The sequence below is a fragment of the Phocoena sinus genome, chromosome 8 (genome assembly GCF_008692025.1).
Source record: "Phocoena sinus isolate mPhoSin1 chromosome 8, mPhoSin1.pri, whole genome shotgun sequence".
Lineage (NCBI taxonomy): Eukaryota > Metazoa > Chordata > Mammalia > Artiodactyla > Phocoenidae > Phocoena > Phocoena sinus.
Window position 1 is genome coordinate 62,275,160 of NC_045770.1, and position 21,560 is coordinate 62,296,719.

The 21,560-nt window shown below is 46.5% G+C and overlaps 1 protein-coding gene across 1 annotated transcript in view; it reads left to right on the top strand.

Moving 5' to 3' along the window:
• The window catches only part of SYT9 (synaptotagmin 9), a 187,175-nt gene extending 181,981 nt beyond the window's left edge, over positions 1–5,194 (top strand). Inside the window, exon 7 of the mRNA XM_032642080.1 lies at positions 2,627–5,194. Within this exon, the coding sequence (XP_032497971.1) occupies positions 2,627–2,635 (9 nt within the window). The 3' untranslated portion in view covers positions 2,636–5,194. The remainder of the gene's footprint in view (positions 1–2,626) is intronic.
• Positions 5,195–21,560: the final 16,366 nt, after the last annotated feature.

Sequence of the window (21,560 nt, forward strand, 5' to 3'; positions counted from 1 at the left end):
CCACAGTGGCCTTCCCTCCTTCTCTCCTGACGGCCTCCCCTTCAGCCTAAATGGCCCAGCTCAAGACATCTTCAGAATCCTCCCTGTAGACCTCAATTCCCTTGAAGTTTGTCCTTCCCCACTCTTTGCTCCTACACATTTTACACACATCTCTGTTGTTTAGCTTCTCATGTTGTAATCTCTCCCTCTGTGAGCTCTTTGATAGCAGGATTTGTGTCTTCCTCATGGTATCTGTATCCCCAGCATCTATCACAGTGCCTGGCACTTGTCTGATACCCATTAAAAATATATGGATGACAGACATAGAAAATAAACTTATGGTTACCAAAGGAGAAGGGTAGGGGGATAAACTGGGATTAACAGATATACACTACTGTATATAAAATAAACATTAAGGACTTACTGTTAGCACAGGGAACTATATTCAACTATATTCAATTGTAATAACCTATAATGGAAAAAAATCTGAAAAAGAACATATATGTGTGTGTGTATGTGTGTGTGTGTGTGTGTGTATATATATATATATATATAACTGAGTCACTTTGTTATATACTTGAAACATTGTAAATCAACTATACTTCAGTGCTAAAAAAGAAAAGGAAATATTTTTGTGTATGGTGAGACGGTGTGTTCTAACTTCATTGATTTACATACAGCTGTCCAACTTTCCCACCACCACTTGCTGAAGAGACTTTCTTTTTCCCACTGTATATTCTTGCTTCCTTTGTCAGTGATTAATTGACCGTAGGTGTGTGTGTTTATTTCTGGGCTCTCTATTCTGTTCCATTGATCCATTATGTCTGTGCCAATACCGTGATGTTTTGATTACTGTAGCTTTATAGTATTGTCTGAACTCAAAATGGCCTGAAGACTTAAACATAAGACATGACACCATAAAACTCCTAGAAGAGATCATACACAAAACATTCTCTGACATAAATCGTACCAGTGTTTTCTTAGGTCAGTCTCCCAAGGCAGTAGAAATAAAAACAAAAGTAAACAAATGGGATCTAATCAAACTTACAAGCTTTTGCCTAGCAAAGGAAACCGTCAGCAAAACAAAAAGACAACCTATGGGCTGGGAGAAAATATTTGCAAATGATGCAACCAACAAGGGCTTAATTTCCCAAATATACAAACAGCTTATACAACTAAACAACAGAAACAACAAAAACAACCCAATCGAAAAATGGGCCGAAGACCTAAATAGATATTTCTCCAAAGAAGAAATACAGTGGCCAATAGCTATATGAAAAGATGCTCAACATTGCTAATTATTAGAGAAATGCAAATCAAAACTACAATGAGGTACCACCTCACACCCGTCAGAATGGCCATCATTAAAAAGTCTACAAATGGGACTTCCCTGGTGGCGCAGTCATTAAGAATCCACCAGCAGGGTGGATTCGGGTTCACTCGTGTCCCCAGTGCAGGGGACACGGGTTCGAGCCCTGGTCTGGGAAGATCCCACATGCCACAGAGCAGCTAAGCCCCTGTGCCACAACTACTGAGCCTGTGCTCTAGAGCCTGTGAGCCAGAACTGTTGGGCCCACATGCCACAACTACTGAAGCCCACGTGCCTAGAGCCCGTGCTCCGCAATAAGAGAAGCCACCGCCATGAGAAGGCCACGCACCGCAATGAAGAATAGCCCCTGCTCTCCGCAACTAGAGAAAGCCCACACGCAGCAACGAAGACCCAACACAGCCAAAAATTAACAATATAAATAAATACATAAATTTATATATTTTTTTAAGTTAAAAAAAGTCTACAAATGACAGATGCTGGAGAGGGTGTGAAGAGAAGGGAACCCTCCTGCACTGTTGGTGGGAGTGTACGTTGGTACAGCCACTGTGGAAAACAGTATGGAGGTTCCTCAGAGAACTAAAAATAGAATCACTGTATGATCCAGCAATCCCACTTCTGGGCACATATCCAGACAAAACTGTAATATGTAGCCACTACATGGAAGTAGTGTAGCCACTACATGGAAGCAACCTAAATGTCCAGCAACAGATGAATGGATAAAGAAGATGTAGTACATATATAGAACGGAATACTACTCAGCCATAAAAAAGAACAAAATAATGCCATTTGCAGCAACATGGATGCAACTAGAGATTATCATACTAAGTGAAGTAAGTCAGAAAGAGAAAGACAAATACCGTATGATATCACTTATATGTGGAATCTAAAATATGACACAAATGAACCCATCTATGAAACAGAAACAGAATCACAGACACAAAGAATAGACTGGTGGTTGCCAAGGGGGAGGCGGATGGGAGAAGGATGGAGTGGGAGGTTGGGGTTAGCAGATGTAAGCTTTTACGTATAGAATGGATAAACAACGAAGTACTACTGTACAGCACAGAGAACTATATTCAATATCCTATGATAAACCATAATGGAAAAGAATACTTAAAAACAAATGTGTGTATATATATATGTATATATATACACACACATACATACATATTTATGTATAACTGACTCACTTTGCTGTATAGCAAAATTAACAACATTGTAAGTCAACTGTACTTCAATTAAAAAAAGAAAATAACGGAAAAAATATATATATATGGATGAAAACCAAAGCATTCTTTTTGTTTCTTCTTCCTACAGAAACGATGACTGTGGGTAAGAGGACCACTTATGCCAAGAACGCAGTAGGACAACCATCTTACAAAGATCTTCAGTAACTTTTCCCATCCAACAACATCTAGACGACGCCAGTGACCAAATATTCAGCTGTAACCACAGCAGTAACTGGCCCTCTTTCCAGATTGGGTTTGCTGAATGTGAACAGTCCAGCCGTCTTCAGGTGGCCTAAGGTGGTATGCTGTAGGGGAAGCACATCTCTTCTGGCCAAGAATTGAGATTGGACTATGGAAGAAACCACCTGATACAGTGAGAGTACTCAGAGTACCTAAAGGACTCTTAATGATTAACATAAGGCCCTTGGTGATGGGGTCTTAGCAGCTGCCCTGGCAATGTCACTCTGACGTGATGTTATTTGCTTGAAGGCCCTGGAAGGACAGAATTTTAAAATCTATCCAGGTGCTAAATAGGAAGCAGTTCTAATTCACACTGGACGACCACTGAGCTAATAGTTGTCTGCAGAAAATAATTTCACCCAAGAAGTACTGCAGCTTTGCAAGGAATAGCCCCAGGAAAGCAATAGGATAAGCAAACTGTTACCCTGGAGAAAATCGAGTACAAGGAGGTCTAGTTCACAGCAAATTCGCTGCCTACTCCCATGTACATGGCAGTGAGTACCAGTTGATCATGGCCCTCTCTTCTGCTAAACCCAGATGTGAGGAGTCAGAATACCCAACACTGTTTTCAAGATGGCCAGTAGCCACTTCCTTTCAACTGGTGTTGGCAATGAGAATGAAAGTTCATCGTCATCCCTGTTAGAGAGGCATACATCTCAGTGGCATAGGCATTCTGGAATACCTTTCCCAGGTACATTTGTCCACTGAGGGAACAGCCTCAGAAACAGAAGTACCATTGAGTGAGCTGAGTTCTTGGAGAGATGATACGGCTGGCCCCTGATTCAAGGCACAACTTTTGGGCCTTCTTGGCCTGAGTGCCTTTTGGGGTATTTCCATATGCAACAGCCCAGAGGCATAGCCTTGGGCAGCCACCGACAGGTTTCCTTTCACTCCTGGACACATGCATCACTTTCACAGCACTTGGGGAATGGAAATACCTGTAGGAGTGAAGGTCAAAGGCTCTCCCCGGGTATCACATTCATTACTCAGCTTCCCTTGTGACCACATCAGCCAGCCCACTGCCAGCTGTGTTCTTCATCCTCATTGCTTCTGCCTCTGTACAAATGAAACTAAAGGCCTCAGCATGCCCTGGGGGTGCTATTGTTACCTCTCTCTCCCATTATAGGTGTAAGTTGCCCCGTGCATACATTTGCACCATTTCTCCAAGACAGCATTTCCCTTTCGTACAGTCGCTTTGCAGCAGAATCCAGAGTTGGACTGTAGTTTACCATCCTGGGAAGCTCATTTCTCTTCATTTGAATTAACACTTCCATGTGGGACTAACTGGGTGGAAGCACAATCGTTGCAGGTCTTCAGAAAGTTCTTATTGCCACAGCTACCCAGTACCAGAAACTACCCTAATGTCAGATCTTAAAAGGATGGAGTCCTTTGGTTGTATGAGGCAGCGTTACAATATTCCAGCTTCATGTGCTCCCAAGCCTGCCTAATCCATTTCCATCTCTGACTGGCTTTCACCCTCCAGGATCCAAAGGGAACCCAAGGTTCTGCCTATGTCTGTTGACATGAGAAGAATTCAACCTTCTTTGCCCAAGGTTCCCTCTGCCTATTCCTCTGCATTCAGACATCTTCCATCATACCAGTGTTTAGAACCAAAGCATGAAGGACTAGTGCCAGCAGAAATATTATCTCTAGATACAGGCAGATGAGCCCAGAAGGATGGTCCCAGAGAAACCAGACTGGCCCCAGTAGATATCAGGCAGCCATCCCAATAAACTTTGACTTGTCCTTGGCACTGGGAGCCTGGGTAGGAGATCCTGGGGCAGCTGTGCCTGTTGTTCCCCAGGCTAAGATCTTCCTGCCTAGAGAACTAGCAGCCCTGGGGTACTTATGAGTATGCTACTGGCTTGTTGTTGTGAAACAGAAGGTGGCTTTGTAGGGGCCAGCAGGCAAAGTGAGGCAGGCAGGTGGCTTGTGCTGGAGAGCTTTGCCTAACAGTCCAGCTGTGGCCAGAGGCTGGTTATAAATTTGAACTCCTTGGGCCCATCTGCAACTCTGCCTCTGTTCTCTTGCCTTCTGTTTGGTTTCCCTTTAGTTTCCTAGTAAATATTCCTTTTGAAAAATTCCAACCTTGTTTCATTGAACTTGGGGGGAAGGTAATTCTCCATTGTCTTTTCCAGGATAGAGAAGGAAATTAAAGTACCTTGAAAAAAATGGAAATGGCAGTGGAAAGGGATATAACCTGGTTAGATCTTTGGAAGAGACCTTGGGGAAAACTGGTTCCAAGAGATGGGGAGAAACCAACTGTGTCCCTCAATCACCTGGCACTGATTCTCAGCCCATTCCTCTTGCTGCCTTTGTCTTCAAGGAGATCTGCCCTGGTTGCGTGTTGCTGCAAAAGCATCTTCCCAGCCAGTGGACCGGGCACATTTTGCAGGCGACGTGATACCTAGGAAGTACACTGGTGCGTGACCAGAGGAGGAATAGGGGAGGGGAGGGAAAGGAATGGTTTCTACAGTGTGGATGTTTTCAAAATGCCCAAACAAGCATGACTGTAAATGGAATGATTTTGTCCTTATGGCCATCAGTAGAACTACATTTCATATGTAGAGAAGAAAGGCATACTCTCAAGCCAACAAGACTGACAAAAGGTAGATATGGAAAATGTCTTGCTATCTTCATGGCCATCCTGTCCTGGTGGGTGTTCCAATTATCTATTGCTGCATAACAAAGCACTACAAAACTTAGTGGTTTAAATGGCAAGTTATCTCTCACGATTCTGTGGGTTGGCGGTGTTTAGGTGATTGCTCTCTCCTGGAGTCTTACGGTTGCTATCAGATGGCAGCTTGAGGCTGGTATCATCTGAATACAGAACTGGGCAGGATATCCATGATGGACTCTTTGCATATACATCTGGCTCCTCTATTGGGATGACCAGAACAGCTGGAGGCTGATTGGGCGTCTCTCTACACATAGTCTCACCACATGGTTAGCTTGTGCTTCCTCACAACATGGAGGTCTCAAGGCAGTCAGACTGCTTTCATAGCGGCTGGCTTCCCCCAGAGCTAACGTTGCAAGAGGTCCCAGTAGATGCTGCAAGGCTCTTCTAAATAACCTCAGAAGTAACAACACAGAGTCATTCCCACCACAGACTGTTGGTCAAAAGCAAGTCACAGGGCCAGCCTAGATTCAAGGGGAAGGGATTACACAAGAATGGAATACCAGAAAGTGTGGCTCATCTCATTGGGGCCACTTTGGAGATAGTGGGGATGGGAGTGGAGGGGGAGGTGTCACGGACTCAGAAGGCTTCCTGGATAGCTGTCACTTTAAAATCACATCCAATACTTAACATGCACGAGGGTGGAGTGAGGGGGGAATAATAAGGGGCAGAGGAGAAGGGGGAGGGTTATTCATGAACACTTAAATAGAGCCTAAGCTGAAGAAAAGTGAAGAGTTATGATCAAAACAGAACTTACAGTGTCACAAGAAACCCTGAAGGAAAATTGTCATTCCAGTGACTGCTCAAAAGCGTGAGTTGAGTGCTTTTTACCCCCCTTACCTTTACTGCCAAAGTAAAAGTGCAAACAAGACATTCCCATGCTTGGGGACATACTTAGAAATGAAAATTCAAAGTAAGTAAGCAGAGGTGGTTTGTCCCTTTTCTGAAGACTTCGCTTCAGAAAGAATTACTGTAGTTAATTAGAGAGATTTTATCAAATCTAGTTTAAGCATAGCTCTGCCAGTTGAGGTCCTGGCATGGCTAGTGTTGCCATGGTGCTTTCTCCAGGGCTGCCCTTCCTCTCTTGCAGCGGTCCTGCCATATGGAATAGTCAGGGTCAGTCCACTGCTCTTCCTCCACCTGGCCTCCTCCAAACGCAGCCACCTTGCTAGAACTTTCAAAGCAAAGTTATAGAAAGTGATTTAATGAACTGAGAAAAGGACATAACCATGGATGCGCACATGGCCAAAAACAGTGTCTGCAGCCTGTATGTGGATTCTGAGAATTCCGCAGGCCATGTGGCTGCCCATGGCCACCCACTTCACTGATGGCCACTGAGGGGTATTGAGAGTGTCCAGCCTGGGGGGGCCTTGGAAGGGCCAGAGAGGATGGCCTCGCCTGTTTCTTTACTGTCCTGTTCTAGATCCCTGTGAAGAATCTCTCTCACACATAGGATTCCTGAGCTGCTTGCTGACATGGAGCACAACCAGAAGCTAAGAGTGGCCAGTGAGACCTCTCTGAGGCTTGGGTTTTCTCACCGATGGGGTCTTCTGACTCTTCCCCCTCCAATGCTCTCTCAGGGCCAAAAAGAGGCCATAACCCTTCAGTGTCCTTTAACAACCACCTGTGGGCACTTTCCTGACCACAGACCCAGTGACACCTGCCACAAAGGCGCTGCTTGGCACCTTACCTTCTCAGCCAGAGAGAAGTCATAGTGTTCAGAGAAATCTAGTGTGTCTCTGAGATGCCCGTTCCATATGAGTGGAGCCCTTCCATTGTAGCACAAGCTATTCTACCTTCTCTCCAACTTCATATCAAATAGGCTGACCTTCATGGAAGAAGTGAAATAGTAAAGCTCAGGAAAAGATAATAATCAGAAAAGTTGTCCCAGCAGTTAAGGAAATCCCGGAGAAGACCTGTAGGAGAACTCTGAGAACATAGGAAAAGGAGGGTTGGCTGTTATTCTGGGAGCTGCGGAAGATGAGCCCATATGAGTGGAGCCCTTCCATTGTAGCACAAGCTATTCTACCTTCTCTCCAACTTCATATCAAATAGGCTGACCTTCATGGAAGAAGTGAAATAGTAAAGCTCAGGAAAAGATAATAATCAGAAAAGTTGTCCCAGCAGTTAAGGAAAATCCCGGAGAAGACCTGTAGGAGAACTCTGAGAAAAATAGGAAAAAGGAGGGTTGGCTGTTATTCTGGGAGCTGCGGAAAGACGAGCCCTGGTCCTCACCGCTAAGCCCAGAGGTGAGGTAAAGGAAGCTCTGGTCAGTGCCACGGACCTGCCTCCAGTGTTGATGATGTCAGATATAAAGCTCCCTTTGCTCAGTCTCCCAGAGAACAGATCGAGGCTCTCCAGTGACTATGGCAGAACCCACTTCTTCCTCCTTCCACTCAAGAGGCTTGCATGTCGCTTGCTGCCTAGGCTCCCTGGGCATATGGGCTGCGAAGTTAAACCAGTAGTATCATCACTTCTGTCCCCTCGCTCCCTGGTGTCTTCTCACTGTGTCCAGGAGCTCTGGGCATGGGAAGGACTAAGAATCAAGATTGAAGATGCCCCCCAAGGCCTCAGAGGATCGAGAGCCAGCCCTGAAGTCCCGTAACTTTGGCTAAGTCTCAGTGGCATCAGGGTCCCCCATCTCATCCACAGGCCAGCTGATGATTCTCATGTACCTCCTCCTGGTAGGGAAGAGGAGAACAGGCCAAAGGGACCTGGGCCACAGAGGCTGTCCCCTTAACTCATTGCTACTGCCTCTCCAAACTCCATCATAAGGTAGATTTCCCTGGGAAATGGATGAGCATTGCCGGACAGTTTTTTTTTTAAGTATATTTATCAATATGAAGATTATTGATGATAACACCACATCTTATAGTTTACTATGCATGGTATCATTTTTTATCCATTTTCCTTATTTTTTGAAAAATTCAACTGTGTAATTCCAAGTGGTAAAGGTAGTTTAAAAGAAAAAACAAGTTATATCTTCTTGACTCGATACTAAATTATTGTAGTTATTATTCCAATAACTATCCATTGCATTAAAGCTATTTCCAAACCAGCATTTGACATAGTAATACTGATGGTTTTTCCTATCAAGTAAACATCATCTCCAAGACACTGACTTTTTCACAATTTAGATAAAATTCTTTCTGCATGGCAGCAGTATCCAGATTTGAATCTTCAAGTTAAGACAATTTCTCTAATTCACCAAACTCAAAGCTTTCAGGTAATAATAAAATCATTTCTTCAAATACCTAAAGATATTTGTATCCACGGCCTCGGAGATGAACTTATGGATTATAGAAACTGGTGAATAAGTCTTCCAGAAACAAGTTTTACCTTCATCTCAAAAAAGTAATGATTCTTTAAATATATATTTTTCCTCAAGAAATTTTGTAACTAATTAAATCTTTTTAAGTCTAAAATAGAGTTTTCCAACGATCCTTACCTTAAAAGTGTACTAGAAAGTACAAGATAAGGACTCAATAAAGAAAAGCATTGCCATAAACTGTACCTTTCTTAAAGGCAAACAGATGTGCTGTCCCTGCCTGTGTGTCTACAAACTCAGATGGGAACCCTGCTGAGGGCTCATTGGGCCTGTTGGAGCCAGAAAGGCATACAGACTTTCTTACACAAGCAGCATCGTGTCCCAACAGGATGGTCAGCATTTTAAAATTGTGTTTTCTGCATAGAAAGAGCGAACATATGAATGTTTTATTGAGAATAAGACCCAGGCAGTCCTGAGCTAGTAAGCCCCCTGGAGAGATAAGGTGTCCTGGCTCACTACATAAAATAAAGAGCATCACTGAATACTCTTTTCCAAATCAGAAACTCCTGGGGTTGAAAATACTTCACCAAAGTAAATATTTTTCTCATATATAGAGAGAGATTTTATTTTGTTCTCTGCAAAGTTGTGTCACACTATCCTTGAACAACACTAACAGATTTTGCAATAATTGGATTTGTTTGAGGAAAAATTAACAAGAGGGCATTTAAACTTTGCTTCCAGGGTGTTTTCCACACTTGAGATCCACAGGTAAGCTGCTTGCGTGATCCCTGCCCTGACCAGCGCTGTTAACCCTGCTGGCCCTTTCACAGCTACTCCCTGGCCTGCTGACCCTCCCCGGAGCATCCACTTAGCAGGGGCTTCTGGGTCAACAGAATGCCACTTTGGCAGCAAGTGCCACTTGGTTTGATTCTCCCCACTCTGAAAGGTGGTTCTTTTTTTCCCAAAAAATTCAGAGCAAAGGAGATAAATCCATGTCACCAAACAGAATAAGAACAAGGACAACCAATGTGAGTGCTTGCAGGGGAGTCGGGGGGGAAACTCTAGAGCCAGCCCAAATGCCGTATTCTTCATTTTTTTCCCTACGTTTTAAAGTTTATTGATCTTGAACTTTTAGGGGACATAAAGATGGAATTTCAAAAACATAAACAGTGGACTCAAAGGAAATCCAAGGGGGTATATCCGTGACTTGGAAAGAGTCCTATAACCCAGAAAAGTTTAGTAAGTTATTCAAACACTTATTCTGTCTGGTAGACCAAATATTGACATTTTGGTTGAATGGCTCCATTATGTCAATGTTCCCAGCCCATGTAAAAGTAGCTGTTGGCAGGTGCCTTCTTAAAGGGCTGTTCCTATGCGTGAAGCCTCAGTGGGACCTACTATCCCTCAGAGGGGCCCTTTCTGGCTTGGAAGAGCAGACTCAGGAAACCCCAATGTAGTCTTCAGGTCTTCTGATGCTTCCATATGGAGGGGAAGTCCTTGTGGAGAAAGGCATTTATGTAAATGAAGGAAGGGGACTTCCCTGGTGGTCCAGTGGTTAAGTATCCGCCTTCAATGCAGGGGACGTGGGTTCAATCCCTGGTCAGGGAACTAAGATCCCACACGCTGTGGGGCAAACTAAGCCTGCGCGCTCTGGAGGCCCGTGCACCACAACTAGAGAGCCCATGTGCTGCAACTACTGAAAGCCCATCCGCCACAGAGAGAAGCCCTGTGCGCCGCAACAATAGATCCTGCATGCCACAATGAAGATCCCGTGTGCCGCAACTAAGGCCCGATGCAGCCAAATAAATATTTTTTTAAAGCTAAAAACTTTTTAAACTTCTCTTCATGAGGGAAGAACTCGTGACCTTTGACTCCAGCAGACAAGGTAAAATCACTAGTTTGGAAAAGGCAGATTTCAGGCTTGAAGCTGTAATTATACAGGGGTTAAGGACTGGGAAGGAAGATTAACTAAAATTTACCCACGACTTGAAACTATTCTAGTGCATGATCGCACTGCTTTGGGTTCTAATCATAAAACATCTGCCTCGTTCTGGTAGACAGAAGCAGTGACAGAGACCAGCTGACCCTAGAAGATGCAGAAGGAACTCAAACCAGTCCAAGTGCTGGCTGGAGACAGCCCTGCCCGTGGTGGGGCTGAGCATCTGCTCTGCCACTGACCAACCCTGGAACCTCCAGCCCTCATCTTCCTGCTGTTCTCCCAGCCCTCAGGGGCCCTGCCCAGACCTTGTCAGTCCCTGGTACAAAGAGATCGCACATGCCCGAGGGAGAACAGCGGTGCACCTGTGGTTGTACTCGGCTCCCACTCTTCTGGGCTTCAGAGGACTTCCTGGAAGAAGCAATCCCCAAAGGGCTCAAGCTCACAACAGAAACGTGGCCACAAAGAAGCCTCGAATTTCCTGCCCTGCCCCAGCCTCTCACTGATCTTTACTTCGTGGTGCTTGGTGTCCCCAGGCCACTGTACAGAGGCACACACAAGCACAAATGCGATTACTGTACAGGCGCAGCTCAGAAGAGGCTGATGTGGGGCTTCATGTCCCTCCTAGGCAGGGGGAAATGACTGAGGAGAGCGGGGCCCGTGCAGAGCTGGGAGACCTGAGTTTGTGCATTTCTTTGCAGCAAGGAGCTCTCTGGGTCTTCCTGTGACCCTCAGTCACGGCAGCTCTCCCCTCTCATTTTATGCAAGATTCTACATCCATAAGGCAAGATTCTGCCTTTCCCTGCAGCCAGGAAAGGTGTCACTAGGGGTGACACCCACCCCTCCAGGGCCATGATATGTAGGTTCAAGAAAGGATCAAGTTAGAGACGACAGCATCATGTGCAGGGTTTGTCAGGGCTGCCATTTCTGCCACTCACATGTAGGGTTTTTAACTGGATTGCCAGCCTGAAGAAGGCTGAGCAAGGAAGACACAGCAGGACGCAGGGGAGAGTCACAGGCTGGGCTGGGGCCCAAGACCCCACTCCTGCCTCTGAAGCAGCTCCCAGCTGCTTCTCACATGAAGAGTGTTGGCCCGTGCATTCTGTGCTCCTTCCACCTCTGGGGTCTGCCTGTCCCTGGGTCTAAGGAACTGATGTGCCTGTCACTGGGAAAGCGATGTAGCCAGGGTGGGGCCCATGCAGTCCCAGACCCCTATTGCCCAGAAACCCAAGTGCAGACTAAGTCTGGAGGACTTTTTTAATGATTTTCAGAGGACATTGTCTCTCTCTCCACCCCTTTCATTTTTTCTGAGTTCCTTTTTCTATGGATTTTCATTTTTAACAAACGATCTGAAAGGAATTTGATTTTGAGAGTTTCCTGAAAAATCTTTTAATGATCAGTGATGTCTCCTGTACATCATAAAACCAGAACTGGCACCCTCGCCGTAGAGGAAATTCCGTTTTGAATTAAATACCAATACAGACCCTCTCAGTTCACACCCCCCCCCCCCCCCAGCTCTTCGTAGCCCTGCTGCTTAGCTGGAGGGAGGGAAGAGGGCAGCAGCAAAGAGAGCTCCCTGCAAGAAGCGCTTCTGGATGAAGTAGGTGTGAGATGAAGAAAAGGGGAAAAGACAGTCTGTGCTCCATAGTCAGGGGCAGTCTGTGCTCCATAGTCAGGGGCAGGAAAGGGGGAGGGTGTTGAGAGGCTCCTTCCTGGGCTTACTTCCTCAAGTAACAGCCTATAATCCCTTGCCTCAGGCTGTGATAGAAATCTTGATCCTGGAAAGTTCATGGATTTGTCCACAGCTCCAGTGGCTCAGCCCTGTGCTCCTGATAACATCAAGTCAGAGGTGTCTGGGGGCACACATCTTCCTTCTCCAAACTGCGCTAGCACACGCAGGCCAGCGCTGCCCACCCACTAGGCCCATGTGTGCACTGGCTTGGGATGTGGATTTCTAGTGCCCGATGCTCGGCTGACTGCAAGAACGTTTTTGAAAACAAAACCACTGTCCATTCTATCCGTTTAGTCAATCTGGTGGAGAATATCCATTTATTGTGAGGAGGGAGAAAAGCCGGAGGTTTGTGGACACTTTTTGTAGATGCCCCCTCAAATATTTTTTGTAGATTCCCATTCAACTCTAAAAAGGAAAAGGACGGTGACCCTCCAACAGTTGGAAAAGCCTCTGCCCTCTAGTGGCAAAAGGCTCAAACAAATATTTGCGTTGAATATTTGATTCAATGTTTGTGCCTGGAGCACTGAACTGGTACCACCCAAGCAGGTGCTCTCTGGGGACAGCAGGTAACCCCTTGGTTTTACTTCTTGGGGCTCTGTTCCCAGAGGGTTAAATGTTCATAGGTCCCAGAGGACTCACTTACTTTCGAACCTGCTCAGCAGAGAGACCAAGAGTAGGGTCACTGGGGAAGACACAGAACCTAGGTGAGACCCAGCTTTCCCACATATGCTGACAGCCCCTGGCCCTGGGGTCCACTCACGAGGGAGCCTGTGCAGGTGACGTCATCTCCTGGCCAGCATGTCTTCTCCAGCTGCAGCCACTTGTCTTACACCACCTGAAATCACTCATCCCATCCCATCAGTGGTGCCCATTAATCAGTCCCCTCCCCCCAGCTCTCCACCCTCCACTCCCAAACCTCCCCAAGGTGAGCGAACATCAGCAAGACTTTAGAAACTTCTGGCAGAAATGAAGTTACCAGGGGCTTCCCTGTTGGCTCAGTGGTTAAGAATCCGCCTGCCAATGCAGGGGGACACAGGTTCAAGCCCGAGTCCGGGAAGATCCCACGTGCCGCGGAGCAACTAAGCCCGTGCGCCACAACTACTGAGCCTGCGCTCTAGAGCCCGCGAGCCACAGCTACTGAGCCTGCGCGCCTAGAGCCCGTGCTCCGCAACAAGAGAAGCCACCGCAAGGAGAAGCCTGCGCACCGCAGTGAGGAGTAGCCCCTGCTCACCGCAACTAGAGAAAGCCTGCGCACAGCAACGAAGACCCAACGCAGCCAAAACTAAAAATAAATAAATTTATAAAAAAAAAGAAAAGAAATGAAGTTACCAGGTGCTGCAGGAACAGAGACTCCGAAAAGGCCACTTGAGCCCAACCAGCCGCACCTGCCACGTCCAGCGTTTGACTGGTGCCTGTTAGGACCGGACACTGGCCTCCAGGGAGAATCCGTTCATAGGAAACTGCCATGTGGGTTTCAAGAGACAAACCAAAGTGATCACAATGAGAGGTTTTGAGAGTTCCTGGGACTCTGGTGCACATAGTTTTTACGTCAAAGAGCAGAGAGAGGCTGTGACTGTCCACCACGGGATGCCAGGTAGGTAGCTGTCCACCCTGGGGCCAGGCTTCCGGTGACAGGCAGGGAACAGCAGCACTGCCAGCGACCCGAGAGGAATCTGGCTGGAAGGCATTTCTAGTAAAGCACGGGGGGTGGGGGGAGGATGCCCAGAACTGAGAAGCCTGTGCTCTGAGTGGACTCAGGCCAGGAGTGAGGCGGCGGCGGAGGGGGGGGGCGGGTAGGAAGAGGTGAATGGGGTCAAGGGAGCATCTTGGGAAATTCTCACTCCTGTCAAACTGTGAAGTTACTGATAAATGGAGAGGCTGGTGACGCAGCAGAGGGTGTGTGGGCTAGAGGCTAACTAAAGGTATAGCTGACGATGGTTGGACATATCACAAGCATTTACAGATGACTGTCATTTTTTGTTACCTTTACGGGGCCTTCTTGGGGGTTCTCTCCCGACTTCCCATATTCTCACACAAATCTCTACAGAGTTTGAAGTGATCCCCCAAATATCTCATTATCCACTAGAAAAATACCAACTTTCTTCAATAACCTCTTACCCCAAAAGTCTCAGAACACTCTTCCTAATGTCTAATTTAAACCCCTTCTGCAAGATGTCTGTTCCTTTTTATTACATCCTGAAATGACCCTGTGGCCACTCCCTATGGCTTCACTTCCACCCCCTTCCTTTCCATATAATCCAAAAATTTGAAAGGATGAGAGTAGCAAATCAACAAAATTAATATATGGAGGGGAAAATGACAGAACTTAAGAAAGGAAGAAGCTGTTTCAAGGCACCTAAACACCTCACGTTTATATACAAACAACCCCCATCCTCACAACTGGATTCTCTTATACTGCTCTCTAATTGTGTATGTGTCTGTGTGACTTGTAAATGATAAGCTCCTTGAGGGCAGGAACATGTCCTCTTATTTTCACAGCACATTGACTTCAGTAAACACACGTAGCCATCACTTGGCACTCTTATTATAAATTACTCTTCCCATTCTTTTTTGGCACTAAAACCAGTCTCCTAAGGATTCTAGCTCTGGTTTTCTTACATACTGAAAGGTACTAACCCTGACTTTTTTAACAATTAATTTGGTATTTCAGGCGCCTCTTCTTCATTCAGTGCCCCTCCCCTACCCCAAGTGGTCTGAATTTTCAAGGTTTGACCATCGTGGCAATGTCCTCCTGGGACAGCCACCATGGAGGCTGAAGTGTTCAGATTTATCTTTTGCTGTCTCTCTGGGGTGGAACAGAGGTGGAAAGGAAGATGTTTTCCTCCTTGAAATGTAGAAGACCCTCTGGGATTTTATGCTCACAATTCAGGGAGTTCTTTACAGCCTAAGAGGAAACAAGACAAGCTTCAGACCCTGAAAAGTCCTACCTGATCTCTGCCTGTCAAAACTGGCAGAGTTTCCTTGGGGCAACTCTGTGACAGAGACTGGAGGGGGGTGCAGGTGATATTGGGGCTGCATTCAGAGATGGAGAGAACAGAGTGAGATTTCCAAGATTAGCCTATCTGAGCAGGTCCCAAAGGACTTTACTGAGGTCACAGGGTGGGGTTCCCCTTACCCATTGCTAAGTCCCATGAACCTGGAGGACAGATTTCAGCAGCCAAGGTCTGGAAGGGTGCTGAAGATGGAGGTCAGAATAATGAGCCCCAGTCCAGTTCTAGATGCTGTAACGGAGCAGAAGCAGGACGAGTTATTGAAACGGATCATGAACCCACGAGATGGGGAGACACAAAGCAGCTGACGAGTATGATTAGGAGGCAGCCTCAAATGATTTCTGGAGCCTGAGTTTAAATAATCCCAGACTGTTTCACATGCTTTGAGGGTACCGGCATGAGAATGAGCCCATTTAAAAAAAAAAAATGATTGGAGGACTTCCCTGGTGGCGCAGTGGTTAAGAATCCGCCTGCCAATGCAGGGGACACGGGTTCGAGCCCTGGTCCGGGAAGATCCCACATGCCATGGAGCAACTAAGCCCGTGTGCCACAACTACTGAAGCCTGCGCTCCTGGAGCCCGTGCTCCGCAACAAGAGAAGCCACTGCAATGAGAAGCCCACGCACCACAACAAAGAGTAGCCCCTGCTCGCTGCAACTAGAGAAAGCCTGCGCGTGGCAACGAAGACCCAATGCAACCAAAAATAAAATAAGTAAGTTTAAAAATATTAAAAAAGGATTGGGCAGAGACAGAGAGGGGAAGGGAAAGAGAGAAAATATAGAAAGCAGATCCAGGAACTAAGAATCCCTAGTTGTCCTTCCCTACTAAGTACTAAGGCAAATGCCTCAACATGCCTTAATAATCTCTGAGAGATCCATTATAGCTAATCTTCATAATGTCATCTGATGTCATTAAGAAAATAATAAATGGCTGCAAATAGATTTGAAAGGTAGTTGGGAAGATTTCCATGAAAATAAGGTTAAAGAATGTTTTGAAATTTTCGGGGTGAAAAGAAAATTTGTGCTTTCTGAAAATTGGTTTATGAGGAATGTCTCATTCTCCAGCAGGGATAGAGAAGTGAGGGATCACGTCCTCAGCACTGCACGGCTTGTAAAACTGATGTATCCAAGCACTCAGTCTTCATAGGCACGTGGGCTATGGTGGCCCACAGTGAAATTATCTCACATTCGTCCAGCTTTCTAGGAGATGGATGGCACTGAGCGCTTCAAAATAATATAAGATTTGTGGTCAATGCTAAAACCCATTAAGTGGGCCTCTATAATGGAGCTGAGGTCTGTACATCATGCATGCGAATTTCCAAGTGTCTTTCCAAGAGCCGGTTAGGTGGTATGTCCTGGCTGCCAGGTGGGAGTGAGCATGATTTAGACAAGGGACCAGTTCCTGAGTCAGTTGTGAGCCCAGCCCAAGAGGAAAGCCCAGCCATTTTTTCAGGAGTTAGTCTAAGCAAGGATGTGTGTCTAAACTCTAAGAGCTGAGTGGGAGACATACGGCAAACATCAACAGAGTAGCAGAAACTGGGTGCCGAAGAGGACCTTGCTGGCCACCAGGAGGGTACCTCACTCACCCCTATGTCTTGGCCTGCCTTTCACTCCAACTGTAGATCTTCATTCAGATTTAACTTCCTTGCAAAGCCTTCCCTGACCTGAGGAATTTATTGGGGAGGAACTGGCAGACAGTCAAAGCTTCGAAACAGGGAAATTACGCAATGAGCTTTGCCAACTGGCTCCATCCCCCTGGCTGCAGTCTGAATGTTAAAACTAGAAGGGGTCAGAGTGGAGGCTGTTGAAAACAATGCAGAATCTGGCCATGAACCCGACTCCCCCCTCTCTCTACCTCTCATTTGGTCAGTAAACGAGTTCCGTCAATTGTACATTCTAAATATTTCTCAAAGATGTCTGCAGTGCTGATCTCCAATGACAATGTATGTTTTTTTCCCCACACCACCATTCTCCTTTACCAGCCGGGTGTCCTACAATTTAACTCAGTGCTGACACTGTCTACCTGGAGGTAGCACCAGATCCCACAGGTTCGAGGCTCAGTCCCACAGGACTGCCTCCACTTCGGATGCCAGTCCCCAGTCCACGTTGTCATGTCACCTGTGCTTCTGACCATCTGGCTGTAAGTCCGTGGTTCCCACAATCCCCTTCTTGAGTTTGATTAACTTGCTGGAGCGGCTCACAGAACTCAGAGAAGCATTTTACTTACTAGATTACTGGTATATTATAAAAGGATCTAACTCAGGAGCAGTCAGATGGAAGAGATGCATAGGGCAAGGTGTAGGGAAAGGGCGTGGAGCTTCCATACTGTCTGGGAGCAGCCTCTCCTGAATCTCCAGGTGTGTATCAACCAGGAAGCTCTCCGAACTCTTTCTCCTTGTGGGTCTTTCTGGAGGCTTCATTACAGAGGCATGATTGATTAAATCATTGGCCAATGGTGACTAAACTCAACTTCCAGCCCCCTCTTCCCTCCCCCAGGTCAGGGGGTGGAAAGGAAAGCTTCAACCCTTTAATCACAAGGTTGGCTCCTCTGGCAACCAGCCCCCATCCTTAGGTGATTTCCAAGGCAACTCATTAACAAAACAAAAGACACTTTAATGGCTCTCATCAAAGAAAACTCCAGGAACAGTGACGGAAGACCAAATATATGTTTCTTATTATCAATCACAATACGGTGACATCCATTTATCTCTCTCTCTGCTGACACCACTTTTGTTCTGGCCCTCATGATCTCTCCACGAATCACCATAACAGCATCCTCATCTCCCACCTTGAATTTAGTCTCGTTGCCTTTACCTGGCCTCCAGAGACGTCTCTCCGAAACACAGACCTATTTCTGTAACTCATTTACTTGAAACTCTAATTGTCTCTCATTCTTCTTACCATAACATCTAAAATATTTGGCGTGTTCTACAAACTTGGCGAAGTCTGGCCTCTGCTTATCCTACTGAAGTGGGTGCTGCGGCATGTTGGCCAAATCTACCCTTCAGGATAAGGAGACTCATTCCCTCAGTTGTGTGGGTGTTGCCGCTAACAGCTCAGAGCTGAGTCCTTCTCCAGGCCGTGTCCTCAGCCAGAGGAAGCTGCCCTACTCAAGGTTATATACGCTCCCTTCCCAGGAACAGCCCCCACCAAGGAGTGCTTGATGCAGGGCTGCCAAGGCATCGTCCCTTTGCCTCCATTCTGGACACGTCTGAAGGTCCCACCTAGTTCCAGAGCTCCTTGTGGGATTGGTTGATGCCTCTGTGGCAACTGCATTGCAGGTGAACTTCTCTCTTTGCTCACTCATCCCCCCACAGGTATTGTTCCAGAGAGTATACCCCCAGAAATGTCTTGCTTTTGTAGGGGAGCAAAATTTCCCACCCCAAAATCTCTTTGGCATTTGGATTATTTCGAGCTGAAAACAATCAAGGCCCAAGACTCAGGAAGAAACTTTGACCTTCCCCCTAACTGCCTAAAAGAACAGAGATAGAGGACCTCTTCCCTTTGGGAAGGGAGCCATCACTATAGATAACAAAGTAAGAACCAGCTGTGACAGACAGAAAGGAGCCTAGCAAAGTCTGTTAAAATTTCTCTCTGTGTCCCTCTGTCTCTACAGGAACCAGCAAACATTTGTTTACCAAACATTTGCTTTTCATCTCCATGTGAATTGCCTTCCTCCCCTTTGAAGTCCCAAATCACTACCCCAACAGCTTCTTTTGTCTTTAGCTGAGGATGGTATTTAAGGTGAGGGCTTCAGCCATTCTGGCGAGTTACTGTTTCCCTGGGTCTCTCCAATGCACACGTGTTTTAAAATTTTTGTTTGATTTTCTCTTGTTAATCTGCCTCATGTCGATTTAATTCTTAGACCAGCCAGAAGAACCTAGAAGGATAGAGAAAAATGTTTTCCTCCCCACAAGGGGTTGGCTGAGGTCACATTTTAAAGGGCTTTCCTTTTGGCATAAAAGCAGCCAATGTTTTATCTAAAGAGACAGGGAGTTAGAGGCCGCTCCAGTCACTCAAGCAGGAAACAATGCAATTAGTTGTAAAAGGTTGGAAGATTGGAGGATGACATTAAGGCAAAGAGCTATTGGCGGTGGGGTGGGGGGGCAGGAGTGGTGAATAAAAGATAAAGGGAAGAATCTGGGGAAAAAAGAGAAGAGAAGAAAAAAAACAGACATCATCCAGATGATGAATTCTAGTATCCCAGATGGAATTCTGTTGACTTGGCCTCTGCCTCCTTAAGAAGACAAGGTCTCCTCCTCACAGACTTTCCTGGAGTTAGCCAGCACCCCTCAGTAAAGTGGAGGGTGCAGGGAGCAGAGAAGGCTCTAGAAATCAGGGGGTCAGTTAATATGGAGGCACAGCAGCAAAAGGACCACCAGTAATGAAGACAGTGAATTCCAAGAGGACCTGGAAAACTGGATGAGATCAGCCTCGGTGGGCTGTTTAGGCTGGACATTCGTATGTCCAGTTCTGCCTGGGCATTTAGGGAAAAACACCAACTCGGGGCTGGGCTTACAGCTCAATGACTAGTGACTTAGGTCCAACCACATTGAGGACATAGTGGTAGCTGTCAAAGGGCTTAAGTTTCCTCTCTCAGGATACCTGGACTGGAAAGCAGATGGATCAGGCACTTGCAAAGGAGAAAAGGGGTCACTGTGCTTGGTCACTAGCCTCCTTAATGAGCTAGCTTATAGCAGTGGTCAAGGCCAGAGGTTAAATGTAAGGAAGGCAAAAGAACCAAGCAGATGATTTTATCCCAACAGCAGGCTAAGGGGCACCAAGCCATCTTTTTCTTTCCATTGAGTAAGGCCTGCTCTGAATAAAGATGGCCACCATTGGCCACTGTATGTCAGTCAAAGCTGTGACTATCTCCGGAAGGAGTTTAACTTTCCTTTTTGAAACTTCTGGTCACAAGAACATGAGGGTTTCCACTCGTGTTCCAGTCCTGCCCCATGGCTCATCAGTCCTAATGGGTTAGGGGAACCAGCTGTGGGCTTTGCTGCCTCTGGGGTCACAAGAGTAAAAGCTTGTCAACCAAGACCAGGTGTGGGCAGTTAGAGCGGAGAGACCAGGCTTGTGCCTGTGAACCAGGTAACTGAAGAGAGTGTGTGGGGCAGAGAGGGAGCGTCTGCCAGGACTGAACTGAAGGGCTCTGAGGCCAAGCTCTTTGGAGGCCCTTCCAGAGACATGGGGGCAACAGCAGCCTTGGAAACAGCCCAAGGACATGTGCTACAATGAGGCCTCCCACTTTGTTCTCACCGAGTCTCCAATAATTCTATAGACGCCATTAGTACTGAATGTATATTTCATTGTAAAAATAATGTAAACCTGCTATAGAAAACCAAGAAAAAGATTACCCCAAGAAAACACTGCCTCCTAAAAGTTAATTGTGAGTTTCACTTCCACTGGATCTTATCCATCTTAGTTCACCGTCTCAAAGTTAGGACTTAAGGAGTTCATCAGGAAAATCAACCAGGACTTCCCTGGTGGCGCAGTGATTAAGAAATCACCTGCCAGTGGAGGGGACACGGGTGCGTATCCCTGGTCTGGGAAGATCCCACATGCAGCGGAGCAGCTAAGCCCGTGCGCCACAACTGCTCAGCCCGCATGCCACAACTACTGAAGCCTGCAGGACTAGAGCCTGTGCTCCGCAACAAGAGAAGCCACCGCAGTGAGAAATCCAAGCACTGCAAGGAAGAGTAGCCCCCGCTCACCGCAGCTAGAGAAAGCCCGTGCGCAGCAACGAAGTGAAGACCCAATGCAGCCAAATAAATAAATAAATAAAATTTTAAAAGAAAATCAACCAGAGCACCTTTAGCATAACACTTTATTCCAAAATGCCAGGCATGGAAAGTTTCCCAAAGAGCATTCTCACTCAGGGAAGGAGGCTGAGTGGGGCAGTATTTTTCATGAGAATTTAAGAGGAGGGATCAGCAGAAGTTCACCTAGATTGGGGAATACCGTTGCCCCTTGATATCCGCGGGGAATTCGGTCCAGGACTGTCCCATCCCCCATCCCCTACCCCCGCATCCCAAAGATACCGAAATCCTGCGATGCTCACCTTATGTAAAATGGCTTAGTACACTTAGCCCTCCACATCCGCAGATACAGAGGGCTGAAGGTCATCAAAGACAGTTCTTGGAAATAGGAGGAATTG